The 15,147-nt window shown below is 39.5% G+C and overlaps 1 protein-coding gene and 1 long non-coding RNA gene across 2 annotated transcripts; both read right to left on the bottom strand.

The window, feature by feature from the left end:
• Nucleotides 1–1,914: 1,914 nt before the first annotated feature.
• LOC131351807 (serine/threonine-protein kinase pim-1-like) lies at nucleotides 1,915–5,914 on the bottom strand. The gene is made up of 6 exons (XM_058387408.1): nucleotides 5,804–5,914; nucleotides 5,526–5,719; nucleotides 4,482–4,721; nucleotides 4,303–4,397; nucleotides 3,759–3,809; nucleotides 1,915–3,612 (listed from the first exon to the last, which is right to left on the bottom strand). The coding sequence occupies exons 2-6, from the start codon at nucleotides 5,611–5,613 to the stop codon at nucleotides 3,235–3,237; spliced, it is 852 nt and encodes a 283-aa protein (XP_058243391.1). The 5' UTR covers nucleotides 5,614–5,719; nucleotides 5,804–5,914; the 3' UTR covers nucleotides 1,915–3,234.
• A 537-nt stretch (nucleotides 5,915–6,451) lies between these two features.
• LOC131345387 (uncharacterized) lies at nucleotides 6,452–12,419 on the bottom strand. The gene is made up of 4 exons (XR_009203479.1): nucleotides 11,744–12,419; nucleotides 8,448–11,649; nucleotides 7,895–7,945; nucleotides 6,452–7,758 (listed from the first exon to the last, which is right to left on the bottom strand). It is a non-coding gene; the product is annotated as an uncharacterized LOC131345387 (long non-coding RNA).
• Between the last annotated feature and the right edge of the window lie 2,728 nt (nucleotides 12,420–15,147).

Genomic DNA, 15,147 nt, shown 5'->3' with positions numbered 1-15,147 from the left:
CATTTCAGCTAAACATCTTAACTGCTTTGCTTTGAAATCTCTAACAAACAAGGCCCTCTTAAATTAGTAGCCTAGAGAACATACTCAACCCACCCTCAAAGAACAAAATTATTAAAAATGAATATTACATGAATTCAAAACAAAATATTATTTAAAAAGTTAAATAAGTATAAGAACAATTCAGTGCATCACTTTTCTTAACAGACCAACCAACAATTATATGCATTTACTGTTCAATTCAGACATCATTCCCCCTATCAAAAAAGTTCCAGTGGGAAACTTTTGGTGTCTCTTGCCAGACAATCTTCTCTACAAATCCGGACAATTAATGCTGCCATTTTCAAGTACTACATCTGTCCACATGGTGGCCATCTTGGCAACGCTTTCAAGCAGTTATTTGCAGGTCCTGGTTCCTGTATGCTTGTATTAGTTAATTCATATAACAGAAACAGATTGACAAGACCTTTCAAAAATGAATTTGAATTCCATTCAAATTCCATAATTCTGGCAACTCTACTCACAGGGAAAAGACAATGATCATGACATATCGTATACATAACATAATATACTGTAAAAAAAAGTAGGCGCACTATTCATTTTTAATGATCAAGTGCTGCAGAAAGGACATAGTACCTTTTGTGTCTCCTGAGGAGTGAGCACTTGTGCACAGCTTGTTCCTGGCAGCACGTCCTGCACAGCACAGCGCCTCCAACTTCTCTATTATTCCTTTGTTTATATGTTAGCAGCATGCTATTCTGTTCCCATCATGTCAAGCCTCTGTATGAGCAATGCACTTCAGATTTATCTTTAAGATTGTTAAAACTCCATCTTTTTAGATTAAAGGGAACACCAAAGGTTAACATGGAGATCTTGGGACAGTTTCCGTGTCATCCTTGCAACACAAGCACACAGTTTGATGTGACCTTCATCAACAGGTTGCTCTGGTATTTCAGCCAGTGATCTGACTCTGAGAACAAACCCCAGCAGTGTCACTAGGCCAAATGGTGTGTTCCCCTATTAACATACAGCATAAAAACTGGTGTAGTTAACTATAGTGAAGTATAAAGTATATAGTAGTATATAGTGAACTATAGCTTAATGCTAATTGGACTGTGTTGCTAACTTTTATTATTCTTGTCGAAAATCACTGTGTAAAAAGAAAGAAGAACTGCAGTCTACCACAGAGTATAGGAGTTACAGTTAAGTAATGAATATGAGAAAAAGGTGCAGGCTTTCAGCTTTATTTTGAAAGTGTGGCACCCACAAAAGTTGGTGTGCATTTGTGTATTGTGTTTTGTGTTCCTTTTTCTTAATTACTTTGGCAGTGATTTCATATTTATTTGATTTTATCTATTTCTCTGGTGATTGTTTATTTTAAAAATAAGATTTTGTATCGTCACTGTGTGGGACTTTTATTTTGAGGCTGGTGATCTCTTCTTAAAGGATTTTGGGAGATCCTGGGTAAATGAGCGATACTGGGTCTGCTCCAATTATACCCACTGGAGAATGTAAGAAAAGCAATCTGTGACAAAATCATTCTTATCCAATTCAGGTTAACAGTATAGGAAGCTGTTGCAGGACAATGTGTGTGTTATTCTCTCATTATTTCACTTAGAAGTGAGCAGATGAAAAGGTCTAGAGTGTGGCTTTTGCATTTGGAATCTGTTGAGGGTAATTCTCAATATGAAGTCCAAAAAGCCATCACTGCCAGTGAAGCCAGCCATTATTAGGCTGAAAAATTAAAACAAACCCATGATGGAGATTAGTTGCGGCCAAATCATCGGTTTGGTACAAAGAAAGAAAAATGCAATGGTGAGCTCAGGAACACCAAAATTCCTTAACAATCACATTAAACCACTGCTGCGGATGAAAGACAATTTCTTTCCCTGGTTTATTTCATAAACAAAGATACTCTCTCAGATGAACATTTCTTTATAAAAATTCTGGTGCATTATGCCAATCACAGCCATGATAATGAATGTTGGAAAGTAATTACCCCTGTACAGTTAGATGGTTAATAGATGAAAAATAGATGAAAAATTTCTTTCATAAAAAATGTTTTAAATAGAAAGAAATCCTTTATGTGAACTGAAGAAATTGTGGAGGAAGGATTGGTTGGGAAATCTTTGTTAGTGTGCAGGATTGTCTGCTCTGCAAAGAAAGCTAAAGTAACAGGAAAAGAAACAAGCTAATTATATACTGTGCACCACCAGCAATCATGTCATGTTTGTTTTTATTTTTCATTTTTGCTGTTTCTAACAAATATTTGGGAGTGACATATCAAGTCATTTCTTACGGAAGCAATAGTAATGCTCTCATTTTGCCCTGACCTTCCTACACACTTATCCATGATAACAAAAAATATTCTTTTATTAAAAAAAGCACAAAAATAATGAGATAATGAAAAATTAAAAAACTAATTATATACAGATGTATTTACAGTTATATAATTAATTAGAAATTCTGTACAAAAGTTCTGTACAATTCTTAACAAAAGTTCAGATATATTACAATTTTTTAAGAGGAGGTTAGTGCAGTGGTCCCTGTCTCCTGTACACTGGCCCTTCAGAAATCTGGTTAGTAAAACCATTGGTGAAACTCTATTTCCTCCAGGCTGGGTCTGTCTTCTTCATTGGGTCTCAGACACCAACGGATCAGATCGCTGCACTCTGTTACACAATACCCAGGTACATGAATCAATAAGACATAGAAAGAAGAATCTAATACTTAACCCCGTAAAGAACCTGCTTTATTATAAATAATCCATTAAAGAAAATGCTGTAGAGTACATTAGAAATTCCTCACACTTGTAACTCTACACATTTCCTGTCAATTTTATCATATTGACTAATTAATACATAGTCATAAAATATAATACATTAAAATAAATGAACACTTCTTTCTCTGCTCAAGTCTGTGTATAAGGTATAGTTCAGTCTGCTATTAATTAGTCCATAGCTTATCAGTCTTTCTACTTTCTTGCCTTGAGACAGACTTTCAGGGAAGAACAAATAGCCAATTTTTGTTTCCTCAGTGGTCCTGAAAGGCAGACAGCCACACACCAGCCTGTACAGTGTCACTCCCACAGACCAGACGGTAGCTGGGTCTGCCCGATACTGCCCCTGGATGAACCACTCAGGAGGGGCATATTCAGATGTGCCTGTTAACAAAGATACTTTAGATTTAGAAAAAGAGTCACAGTACTTGCTGCCACCAAGAACTCATGGTCTCAAATCAGACACCTGCGAAGTCATTGTAATAGTCTTTGACGAGGTCTCCGCAACCGAAGTCAAACAGCTTGACCTGCCATGTGCCTGTCTGAATAAGGATGTTTTCTGGCTTGACATCACGGTGCAGTATCCCCTGGCTCTTACAATGTGTCAGCGCCTCCATCAGCTGAAACATCACATGGCGAGCCACGACCTCAGTCAAACATCCACCTTGCTTGCTGGAGAATTCATGGAGGTCCAGACATGGTTCAGGCCGTTCCAGAATGACAACATAGTGTTTTGGCTCTTCGAACCAGTCCAGAATCTTGAGGATTCTTGAGCAAGGTTTGAAGTTTGCAAGGACCATCAGCGCTATCTCAGTGGGGAGCCATCCATATCCTGTCTGTAGTATGGGACAAAAAGGAAAGAATAAGTGCCACACGCTATAACGCCATCCTTTGTAATACTATCTTTGTAGAAATCTGATTTTTAGTATGTGTGCTAGGTTATAGTAATAGGTAGGATGTATATTATGATAAAGAAACTTACAAGCTGCAGTTTTTCATAGGGCATTGTCTTGGAGACAAACTTGATTGCAACCTGAGGAAAGATGAATGTGTTATGTACAATTAAATGAAATCATTTACATACATGAAGTAACTAAAAGAGGTCTTCAGACACATTTGGCTTGTGAGGTTATATAATTTTAGACATGCATGAAAGAGCAGTAATTACTGCTTTTGAATAAGAGCTTTGCAATTTTATTGCCAATCTCACAATTCTACAGTGATCCATGTCAAGATTAGCAGTAAAATATGTCAGAATAAAGGGAGGTCAAGAGACGTATAACAATCAGCGTCCTTCAAAAGGCACAGTCACCTACCAGTGAACACATTCCTGAGTTCAGTTTTAATATTTAAGATTATGACTAATACCTGGCAGCAATTGACTGCAAATTAAGCTTAGAAGATTAAAATTTGTTAAGTTATTGATTACCTTCTGAACATTAGGAGCACTGATCAACTTTACTTCTGATTGTGTCAAAGGTCAAATGGTCAAAGGCTAGAGTAAAAACAGAAATGGAAAGACTTACTGGCAATCCGTCTTCTTTCCGTATCCCAGCAAACACACAACCAAATCCTCCTGCACCCAGCAGTTCTCCTTCCAAATACACCTTCGTCCAATGTGCTGCAAAAAACATCCAATTATAAGTCTCTTATTCATGTAACTCAGCCCACTTTTTATGCATTTCACCTATGAGTTCTGCCTTACATTTGGAAAGACGTATAATAGGTTGGTTAGCAGGTTCCTCTGGACTTCTCTCTGTTCTTGGTCTCTTCTGCAGAGGCTCGGTTGTATCTGCCAGGTTACTGGGCTGGTCTGTCTCCTTACACCCCTGATGCTCCGAAGGGTTTGCAGCCTGCCCCGAGAACAAGCGCTTTCTTTTCTGAATGGTCCTTTGGGCACACCTTGGGATTTTATGGTGACGATGAGTGTTCTTTAACGGCTTAGCTGGGGGTTGAAACGGTGACACAAAAGAACACTTTTAGTTCACTGCGTTGGGTGATGTTTAACGTTAAACATAGGAAGAGAATTACTTCTTCAGGACAACTTTGAACATATAAACTAATAGATTTAGTTTCAGAGTCCGTTTCCATTAAAATATATTCCACAGACAATTATTTATGGTGAATATTGCTAAAGCAAGACATTTTCTGTCACTGTGTACCATCCTCCCAGTGTCATATAATCTAAAAAGATACTATCTTATAAGATGTGCTTAGAATATCATGAACATTTTGATTGTAGTATGCATCAATATGAAAAAAAAATCATTTTATGCAACAAAAATATGAACTAAAAATATTTCTCAACCCTTTTTTAAATCCTTGTTATCATCTGAACTAAGATGTGATGTTATTCCTCCCTCCTCTTGCTGTGTGTATACTTATATAGCTAAACTCATCTTCTCCTTACACATTGATTTAAAGTTATTTTCCTTCCTTTTTTTCTTAGTGATCAATGTTTGCGGCTAACACGTAACATTGCAGTTATATTCCGCTGAAATGAATGAAATGAACGAAATGACTCGAAAAGAGATTCAAAGATCCGATTCAGTAAAATGATCCAAACTTCAGAAGTGAGCGACTGTTAGCTCGCTAGCGCCGTGTTGGCGCCCTCTGGTGTATATACACGTTAAAATACTAAAATTAAAACCCTTTTCCATTCAAATTACCTTTCAGACAGGGTACTAACAATACAACTATATAATATATTACTACATTTTGATAACAGAGTGTGAATAAAAACACTTACCTGTGGGAGTCCGCTGTGAGCCCACTGCCGTGGACACGGTTCCCATCACAGCCGGTGAAGATGCACTTTTATAGCCGTTCAGAAACATCCCAGCAGGTGTCGCTTTATTCTCGGTATCAATTGCCGATACTCACTTCTTATGATGGTGAATCAATCCGGTATTTCTTCTGATGGTGAATCTCTCCGGTATTTCTTCTGATGGTGAATCTCTCCGGTATTTCTTCTGATGGTGAATCTCTCCGGTATTTCTTCTGATGGTGAATCTCTCCGGTATTTCTCTTGTAGTTGTATCCAATACTCACTTGTTATGATGGTGAATCTCTCCGGTTTTTCTCCTGTAGTTGTATCTGTTTCTAACGCCGCACCACTCGTGTATTTTTAAAATTTGAATTTTAGAACGTTTTGGGGGGAGTGGGGGGGGGGGGGGGGGTTGGGGGGGGGGGGGGATGGGGGGAGAGAAAAAAAAGTCTTGTCATGGTGGCTCGTTTTAGCTAACTGTCTAACATTCAACATTAAATAAATAAAAAGATTCAGTTTCTCAGAAATGTTGTCATGTTAGCTACATGGATGTATTACTGTTTTGATTAGTCAGTGTGTTTGTGCTAGGATCCAGATCACAATTAAGGTTAAGGCTCTGAGTCGTTGACCAGAAGATCTGGGTTCAACCCCCAAGGATGGGATATGCAAAGAATGAATTTCACTGTGCAGTAATGTAAATGTGACAAAGACAACTTAACTTATGTTAACCCTTTAAACCATGTTAAAATATTAAGCAGTTATTAGTGTCCACTAACTGCACTAATCTGCCCATTTGTGTGGTACACAACACAAGACACAGGTTGTAAACAATGTAATATATACATATATTTATTTGATCCTGAAAATTAGTATGAATGTGGATTCAACTTTGATGTAATGTGGTTTACATTCACATTAATGTAATGTGGATTACATTCAACTTTGAGCCCTTTCAAAGTTCTCAATGACAAGACAGACAGGTGAAGGAAACAGTGGAAAATGAAAAAAGAACACTACTAGGTACATCATGAAAATTTTCTTGAAATTTCTTTGTCATTTGCACTTGATGAATACACCACCACACACTTAAGTGATGTAAAAATTTCAGATCAAGCCAGAAAACAGGCAACTCGTATAATTATAAACATGTGCTGGTTTTGGTGTCAGTTTAATGCCAGACAGATGGTCCACGCAACAGCAGACTTTGACTTGTGATAGAATCCAAGAAGTACAAGATCTCTAAGGCATGTTCAGCTCCTCTTGACTGAAGATCGGACACAACACAGAACTTCACTCCACTGCTGCTCCTGTGTGCGCGCTGACCCTCCACCTCGGCCGAGCGAATACACCGGTAGCTGATCGGGAGATGTTCAGGAGATGCATGAATGCAGAAGAGTTGGAGCTTAACATTATTGCCATAATGTCTACATAGGACTGAGAGGCAATGTTTAAACAGACATTGTACAGTAGTTCCTCGGGTCTGTGGTTATTCAAAAATAAATTCACAATACAATCTCATTTCTATTTCTAATCTCTTTCTCATTGATTATAAACGCTAGAAACCCTAAATCCAAAAACTATAATTTCCCTTTTCAGTGTCAGTTCTGAAAAAGTGATTATGACAAGTCCTTGCTGAGAAACAAATTTAACAAAAGCAGATTAATTTTGCATGTTCAACTGTAATTCTGCCTGAAGCTCATGCTCTCAATTATACATTAGCACAGCTAGATCATAACAGTCTTACAATATTAGAAATGAAACATTATATTCAAAATTCAAAGTATTAGTGCATTTAGTCATGTGTGATTCAATGTAGAACAAGGCAAGGTCATTTGGAGGTTACTTCCACATAATGCTCTGCATAATGCTCCTCGTATTTGACGAGGTCTCTTTCAAGTCAAACAGCTTGACTTGCCACGTGCCTGTCTGAATCAGAATGTTTTCTGACATCATGATGCAGTATCCCCTGGCTCTTACAATGCTTCAGAGCCTCCATCAGCTGAAACATAACATGGCGAGCCACGACCTCAGTCAAATATCCACCTTGCTGGCCGGAGAATTCCTCGAGGTCCACACATGGTTCAGGCTGTTCCTGGACGAAAACGTATCATTTTGCCTCTTCGTACAAGTCCAGAATCTTCAGGATTTTTGAGCAAGGTTCTGTGTTTGCAAGGATCGTCAAAGCTATCTCAATGGGCAGCCATCCATATCCTGTCTGTGGTGTGGTATGGTACAAAAAGGAAAGAATGAGTGCCACACATTATAATGCCATCCTTTGTAATACTACTTATCAAGGTCTTCTTAGAAATCTGATTTTTAGGTAAGATGTACATCATGATAAAGAAACTTACAAGCTGCAGTTTTTCATAAGGCATCTTTTTGGAGACGTACTTGATTGCAATCTGAGGAAAGATAAATGTGTTATGAGTAATTAAATGAAATCATTTGCATACATAAAGTAACTAAAAGAGCTCTTCAGACTCATCTGGCTTGTGAGGTTACATCATTTTAATTTTATGCATGAAAGAGCAGTAGTTACTGCTTTTAAATAACAGCTTTGCAACTTTACTGCCAATCCCACAATGCTACAGTGATCCATGATGTCAAATGTACAGTAGCAGCAAAAGATGTCAAAGTAAAGGGAGGTTAAGAGACATATAACAATCAGCCTCCTTCAAAAGGAACTACTAGTGCCTACTAGTGAACACTGCCATTCCTGAGTTCAGTTTTAATATTGTTATAATGTTTTTCTCTAATTTGAGTGCAAATTAGGCTTAGAAGATTAAAATTTGTTAAGACGTGATTGCTTACCTTCTGTCCATTAGTAGCACTGATCAACTTTACTTCTGATTATGTAGAAAACTGGTCAAAGGCTTGAGTAAAAACAGAAATGGAAAGACTTACTGGCAATCCGTCTTCTTTGCGTGTCCCAGCAAAAACACAGCCAATCCTCCAGCACCCAGCAGTTGTCCTTCCAAATACGCCTTCGTCCAATGTGATTGTTACGTCACTAAAGGTTGACTTACAGAAAACACTGTAATTTACTTACAAGTGCAAAAGGTAATATACACTTAATAGCCAAAAGTTTTGGGACGTCTGCCTTTACATGCGCATTCAATTCAATTTTATTTGTATAGCGCTTTTCAACAAAGAGCATTGTCTCAAAGCAGCCTTACATAAGAAACAACAAACATATGAACAGACAAACAGTCCTAGATGTTATCCCAAGTGAGCAAGCCTGAGGTGACTGAGGCGACTGTGGCAAGGAAAAACTCCCTTTGATTTTATGAGGAAGAAACCTTGAGAGGAACCAGACTCAAAAGGGAACCCATCCTCATTTGGGTGACAGCAGAGAGTGTTATTATAAATTATTCTAAACACCGGAGAGTGTGATATGAACAATGTCCTTTGTGCATTTATGTATAGTCAATCGTGTGACGCAGATACAGCATGTGTAGAATGTTATGTAAATTAATAAGGAGGTTGTTGTCGTCCACATAATTTTGGCAGCGTTGCTTTGAATAACCCAATCCTCAAAGCGGAACCCGGCTGGAGCTGGTCCATCTCTGGATGCCACTGGAGCTGGCACAATCTCTATATGCCTCGGGATGGGTAGAAGAAAGGAAACAAGTGGAAAGTAATTAGCATAGCTGCTGTTCATAATATTAGCAGCACTAGATGATAATGTGCATTTAATCAGATGTACTGGAGTACAAGGTTATGGGATGTATTAAATGCATGCCAGCTAAAGAGATAAGTCTTTAGTCTACGTTTGAACTGGGAGACTGTGTCTGAGCCCCGCACACTGTCAGGAAGACTATTCCAAAGTTTAGGAGCTAAATACGAAAACGCTCTACCCCCTTTTGTAGACTTTGATATTGTGGGAACTACCAGAAGTCCAGAGTTTTGTGATCTTAAAGAGTGTGGTGGATTGTAACGTGTTAGAAGACTGGCTAGATAAGTGGGAGCTAAACCATTTAAAGCCTTGAATGTAAATAGTGATAGTTTATAGTCAATTCTAAACTTAACAGGTAGCCGGTGCAGGGATGATAATATTGGGGTTATATGATCATATTTTCTTGACCTGGTAAGAACTCTGGCGGCTACATTTTGGACTAACTGTAGCTTGTTTATTGAAGATGCAGGACAACCACCTAGTAATGCATTACAACAGTCCAGTCTGGAGGTCATGAATGCATGAACTAGCTTTTCTGCATCAGATACAGATAAAACGTTCCTAAGCTTGGCAACATTTCTAAGATGGAAGAAGGCTGTTTTTGTAATATTTAGAAATATGATTTTCAAAGGACAAGTTGCTGTCTAATATTACACCCAGGTCTTTCACTGTTGAGCTAGTAGTAATAGTACATCCTTCTAAATGCAAGCTGAATTGCGAGAGCTTTTGTGTACTGATTTTTGAACCAATAAGTAATATCTCTGTCTCATCAGAATTTAGTACTAGAAAATTATCGGTCATCCAATCTTTAATATCTTTAACACACTCAGTTAATTCTAGACAAATTAGATAGTTCATCTGGTTTTGATGAGATATATAACTGGGTATCATCTGCATAACAATGGAAACTAACCCCATGCCTTCTAGTGATGTTACCCAATGGAAGCATGTATACCGAGAAAAGCAGAGGTTCTAAAACTGATCCTTGTGGGACCCCGTATTTCACTGGCACTACACTGGACAGTTCTCCATTTAAATCTACAAAATGGGATCGATCAGACAGGTAGGATCTAAACCATTTTAATGACTGTCCCTGCAAACCTATGTGATTTTGTAAGCGATCTACGAGAATGTTATGTCAAACGCAGCACTAAGATCAAGCAGGACTAATATGGAGATGCACCCCTGGTCCGAAGCTAAAAGCAAGTCATTTGTGATTTTAACTAGTGCAGTTTCTGTACTATGATGGAGCCTGAAACCTAACTGAAATTCTTCAAGGATATTGTTTTCCTGTAAGAAGGAGCATAATTGAGCCGACACCACTTTTTCTAATATTTTTGATATAAACGGAAGGTTTGAAATAGGTCTGTAATTTGATAGTTCATTAGGGTCTAGTTTAGGTTTCTTAAGAAGAGGCTTAATAACTGCTAACTTGAGAGATTTTGGGACATGACCTAGATATAACGAGGAATTAATAATATTGAGAAGAGGCTCTCCAGCTGCATGTATTACTTCTTTCAGCAATATAGTTGGAATTGGATCTAACAAATACGTTGTTGATTTAGCCGTGGTGATGAGTTTAAATAGCTCTTTGTGCCCGTTGGTCTATTAATGTTTGTTTAACCCCAAAAGAATTTAGTAAATCTATAAATGTGAGTCCTAAAGCATCATTAGCATCGTCTACATAAATGTTAAAGTCTCATACAATTAACACTTTGTCAAAACTGATCAAAAGATCTGAGAGTAAGTGTGCAAACTCTAAGAAAATCAGTGTAGGGCCCCTGGGGTCTATATACGGTGGGCAGAGCAAGATATAGTAGGGATTTTTTATGTATGTCAGTGAGTGCAACATTAAGGATAAGCACTTCAAATGAGCTAAACCTGGGTCCTATTTTCTGAGTAACGGTAAGAGAATTGTTATAGATGGTTGCAACCACCATGACCAGTCTGAGGGGGCTCATGCTTATAGGAATATCCTGATGGAGTAGACTCATTCAGACCAATGTATTCATTTGGTCTAAGCCAGGTTTCCGTGAGACAGAGTGTATCGAAACTATAATCTGAGATCATTTCTTTGACAGTAATTGCTTTCGGTGCAAGGGATCTAATGTTGAGAAGCCAAAACTTTAGAAATTGTTTTTCTTTACTTATTTGGCCTTTGTCAGGTTTAATTGTGATTAGATTATTTCGAAAGCTATTAATGAATATATCCATTGAGCTCACTATTCGGGGAACAGACACAGTTTCTATAGGACGAGCTGTGTGTGCATTTGTATCAATCTGGTGAGTTGAACAGTAGCTATTTTAATTGTAATCTAAGGTATGACTTACCCATCAGATGGTGCATAGTGTCCTGGAGATGTTGTCCCAGACGACTGCTGCTCCAACTCTGCTTGGGTGCAGGCCATCAGAACGGTAGAGCCTAGGACGCTTCCAGAAAATATTCCAATTATCAACAAAGGGTAATTTCTGGTCTTGACACCAAGACTGTAACCATTCATTCAAAGCAAACAGCCAACTGAACCTCTCGATTCCTCGCTGGAATGTGGGAAGTGGTCCTGACATGATGATCCTCATCGTGGGCGATGTGGTGTGAACCTTCTCCACCAGGCTCCTGAAGTCCTTCTTCAGGATCTCCGTCTGCCTCAGCCTGATGTCGTTCGCGCCAGCATGGAGAACCACAGCTCCGATGTTCTTATTCAGGATCACGGGTACCTGTGCAGCAACATCAACAACACAAGCACCAGGAAAACAGCGAGTGCGCACCTTACCTTTAGCCTCGGTTGCACGGACGTGCCGGACAATGGAGTCTCCTATGATCACCGCGTCGCACTCCGGCTCACGGAGGGGAGCGAAGGGTTTGCGGGTCGAGATCTCGAAAACTGGTGGTAGCGGAGGGGGAGAGGTCCTCGCCCGGGGCTTGGCTCATGTCTTCCGCTGCTGCTGCATCCAGGCTGCATGGTACCCCGGCACCGGAGTGAACGAAACCTGGGTGGGCCGCGTCCTTGGTGCGCTGGGCCTGGGCAGAGAAGAACACGGAGTTGAGGTTGTGGGAGTGTTTGTTTCATGCTGCGGATTTACCTGGGACAGGTAAGCGTCAGTCCAGGATGATTCCAGCGAGGCTTTCCGCTGTCACAGCTGAGCTAGCTTCACCTATAGGTCGCAGATCTGCTTCTCCAAGTCCACAGAGTGCAGCTTGAATGAATCCTCACCTGCACTCAAAGGCAGACCCACAACCGACATAGTGTTTAAGAAGTGTTTAAGTACAACGGAGATAATTGGTGCGAAAAATGTAAAAAAAAAACAAACAAAAAAAAAAACTGGTAGCCGGGCTAACGGGTTAGTGTGCTAATGGGCTAATGGGTTTGAAATGAGAATATTATGGTATACTGTCGGCTAATAAAGATACCATAAAAAGTTCTAATATAGGACTGGATTTAAGATAAAAATCGAGAAAATTTACCGAAATTTTAGATCCATGAAATTGAAGGACATCCCATCCTTAGTCTGTAGTCTTTAATATGGAGCTGCCCTGCCCTTTGCAGCTATAACAGCTTCAACTCTTCTGGGAAGGCACAAGGTTTAGGAGTGTATTTATGGGAATTTTTTACCATTCCTGTAGAAGTGCTTTTGTGAGGTCATGCACTGATGTTAGATAAGAAGGCCTGACTCACAGTCTTCACTCTAATTCATCCCAAAGTTGTTCTATCGGGTCGAGGTCAGGACTCTGTGCAGGCCAGTCAAGTTCCTCAACACCAAACTCACTCATCCATGGATGTTGCTTTGTGCACTGGTGCGCAGTCAAGTTGGAACAAGAAGGGGTCATCCCCAAACTGTTCCCACAATGTTGGGAGCATGAAATTGTCCAAAATGTCTTGGTATGCTGAAGCATTAAGATTTCATTTCACTGGAACTAAAGGGCTAAGCCCAACCTCTGAAAAACAACACCACACCATAATGTCTCCTCCACCAAACTTTAAAACACCACCACATGGCACAATGCAGTCAGGCCAGTACCGTTCTCCTGGCAACCACCAAACTCAGACTTCTCCATCAGATTCCCAGACACTCATTTGTGAAGCACTGGAACCATATATAGAGCAAGCATAACTATGTGCTAAAAGTTCACATAGACGTCCCTGTGATGTCATGAACGATTACATGTGATTTTGGTTCTGTGTGTGCGCGTGTGTCCCCGGACAGTTTAGAGGGTGAACGGCAAGTTGTGCTAAGAGACATGTTGCGTGCGCACATGCAAAATAAAAAGTAAAGTAAAGTAAAATGAAGTGGTAAAAAAGACATTCAGCATGGTGTTTAAAATGTAACATGGTGTCAGATATAGGGACTGGCAAGTATGGGAGAGTTTAAAATAAAAAAATTAATAAAGCGGACCTACAGATAGAAATTAGATACTGCTGCATAAGTCAATCTAAGTCTGACTACAAAACCCTCAAAATCAAAAGCAAAATACACCCAGTGAGAACGAAAGTAACAGGATACACTGGTGAGAATGTCCCTGTCAAAGGGAGCTGCTTGGTGACTCTTAAACACAAGGGACAGCGGGTAAAGTCACAGATGCTGATTGTGGAAAAGAATGTCCAGCCAATTTTGGGACTGAGCACGTGATAAAAACTTGATTTGAGTGTTTGTAGTGGCATCACAGATTGAAACAAATGAAACCTCATTCATGCAGGAGTATGAAGATGTTTTTGAAGGACCAGGATGTCTGCCTGGGAAGCATAAAATAAGTGTTGATGACACAATAACACCAGGTGTACATGCATGCAGAAATGTTCCACTTGTTTTGAGAGGAAAACTTAAAGAGGAATTAGCTGACATGGAGAAGCTAAAGGTTATAAAGACAGTTGATGAACCAACAGACTGGGTGAGCTCACTTGTTATTGTGCTCAAGAAAAATGGAGGTTTGAGAATATGTCTTGACCCAAGAATTTTCTCCACCTCTTTTATGGCATTCACTCAGCACTAGAAGTTTACCACAAAACTATTCACATGATCTTTGAGCATCTACCAGGTGTAGAGACTATGATGGACGACATACTTGTGTGGGGATCCAACCAGCAGGAACATGATGCATGACTGAAGCAGGTTCTGGAGCTAACAGGACAGTCCAATCTAAAATTGAACAAAGAGAAGTGTGAGTTTGTCAATAAATCACTGAATTGTCTCAATTTAACTGACTCTCTCGAGCTAATCTTTGGCCAGTTGTTCAGTTTTTCTCGGAATGCACGCTGGATTACAAATGAATGGCCATACCGAGAATTCAGTGCTTCCCAAGTTTGATCATAGGCTTCATCTTCCTTTCTGTAGAAGCTTCCTTCCAATACAGATTGTGCCTCACCGCTGACATATTTTTGTAGATACAACAACTTATCAGCAGGATTTGTGCATCACTGTTCTATTAATGCCTTGAAACTTGTTCTCCACTCTAAGAATTTAAGTGGGTCCCCTGACAAAACTGCAGGCTCAGGTGCCGGAAGTCTGCTGAGAACCATTGTGTCATGTAAGGCTTGAACTATTGATGCTTCACCGTCAATATGGTTTGTCTGTTCCTTGTTATTGTTCTTCCATGTTTGTTCTTTTTTAATTTCCTTAGAAGATGCTAAAGGACAATTAGCTACCTCACTGCAAGCTGCTCTACGATCATTATTGAACTCACCTGAGTCAGCTTCAGAGTATGCCTTAAGCTTTGCCTCAATTACTTGAAGATCTCTTTGATTCTCCAATCTTTTAAGTTTTAGCCTTTGAGTAGCAACTGCCTCCTCCATCTTCATCTCTGCTTGCTTTGCTGCCAACTGTGCAGCACACTCTGCTCTATTGTCAGTGATGCTTTGCTAATCTGATGAGCTGCTTGAATGGTAACTACGAATAGACTTGGAACTTATAGTCGAAAATACTGACTGAGCATAC

The sequence above is a fragment of the Hemibagrus wyckioides genome, linkage group LG01, assembly GCF_019097595.1.
Source record: "Hemibagrus wyckioides isolate EC202008001 linkage group LG01, SWU_Hwy_1.0, whole genome shotgun sequence".
Lineage (NCBI taxonomy): Eukaryota > Metazoa > Chordata > Actinopteri > Siluriformes > Bagridae > Hemibagrus > Hemibagrus wyckioides.
The sequence above is the reverse complement of the archived record's forward strand: the minus strand, read 5'-3'. Positions and strand labels throughout refer to the sequence as shown.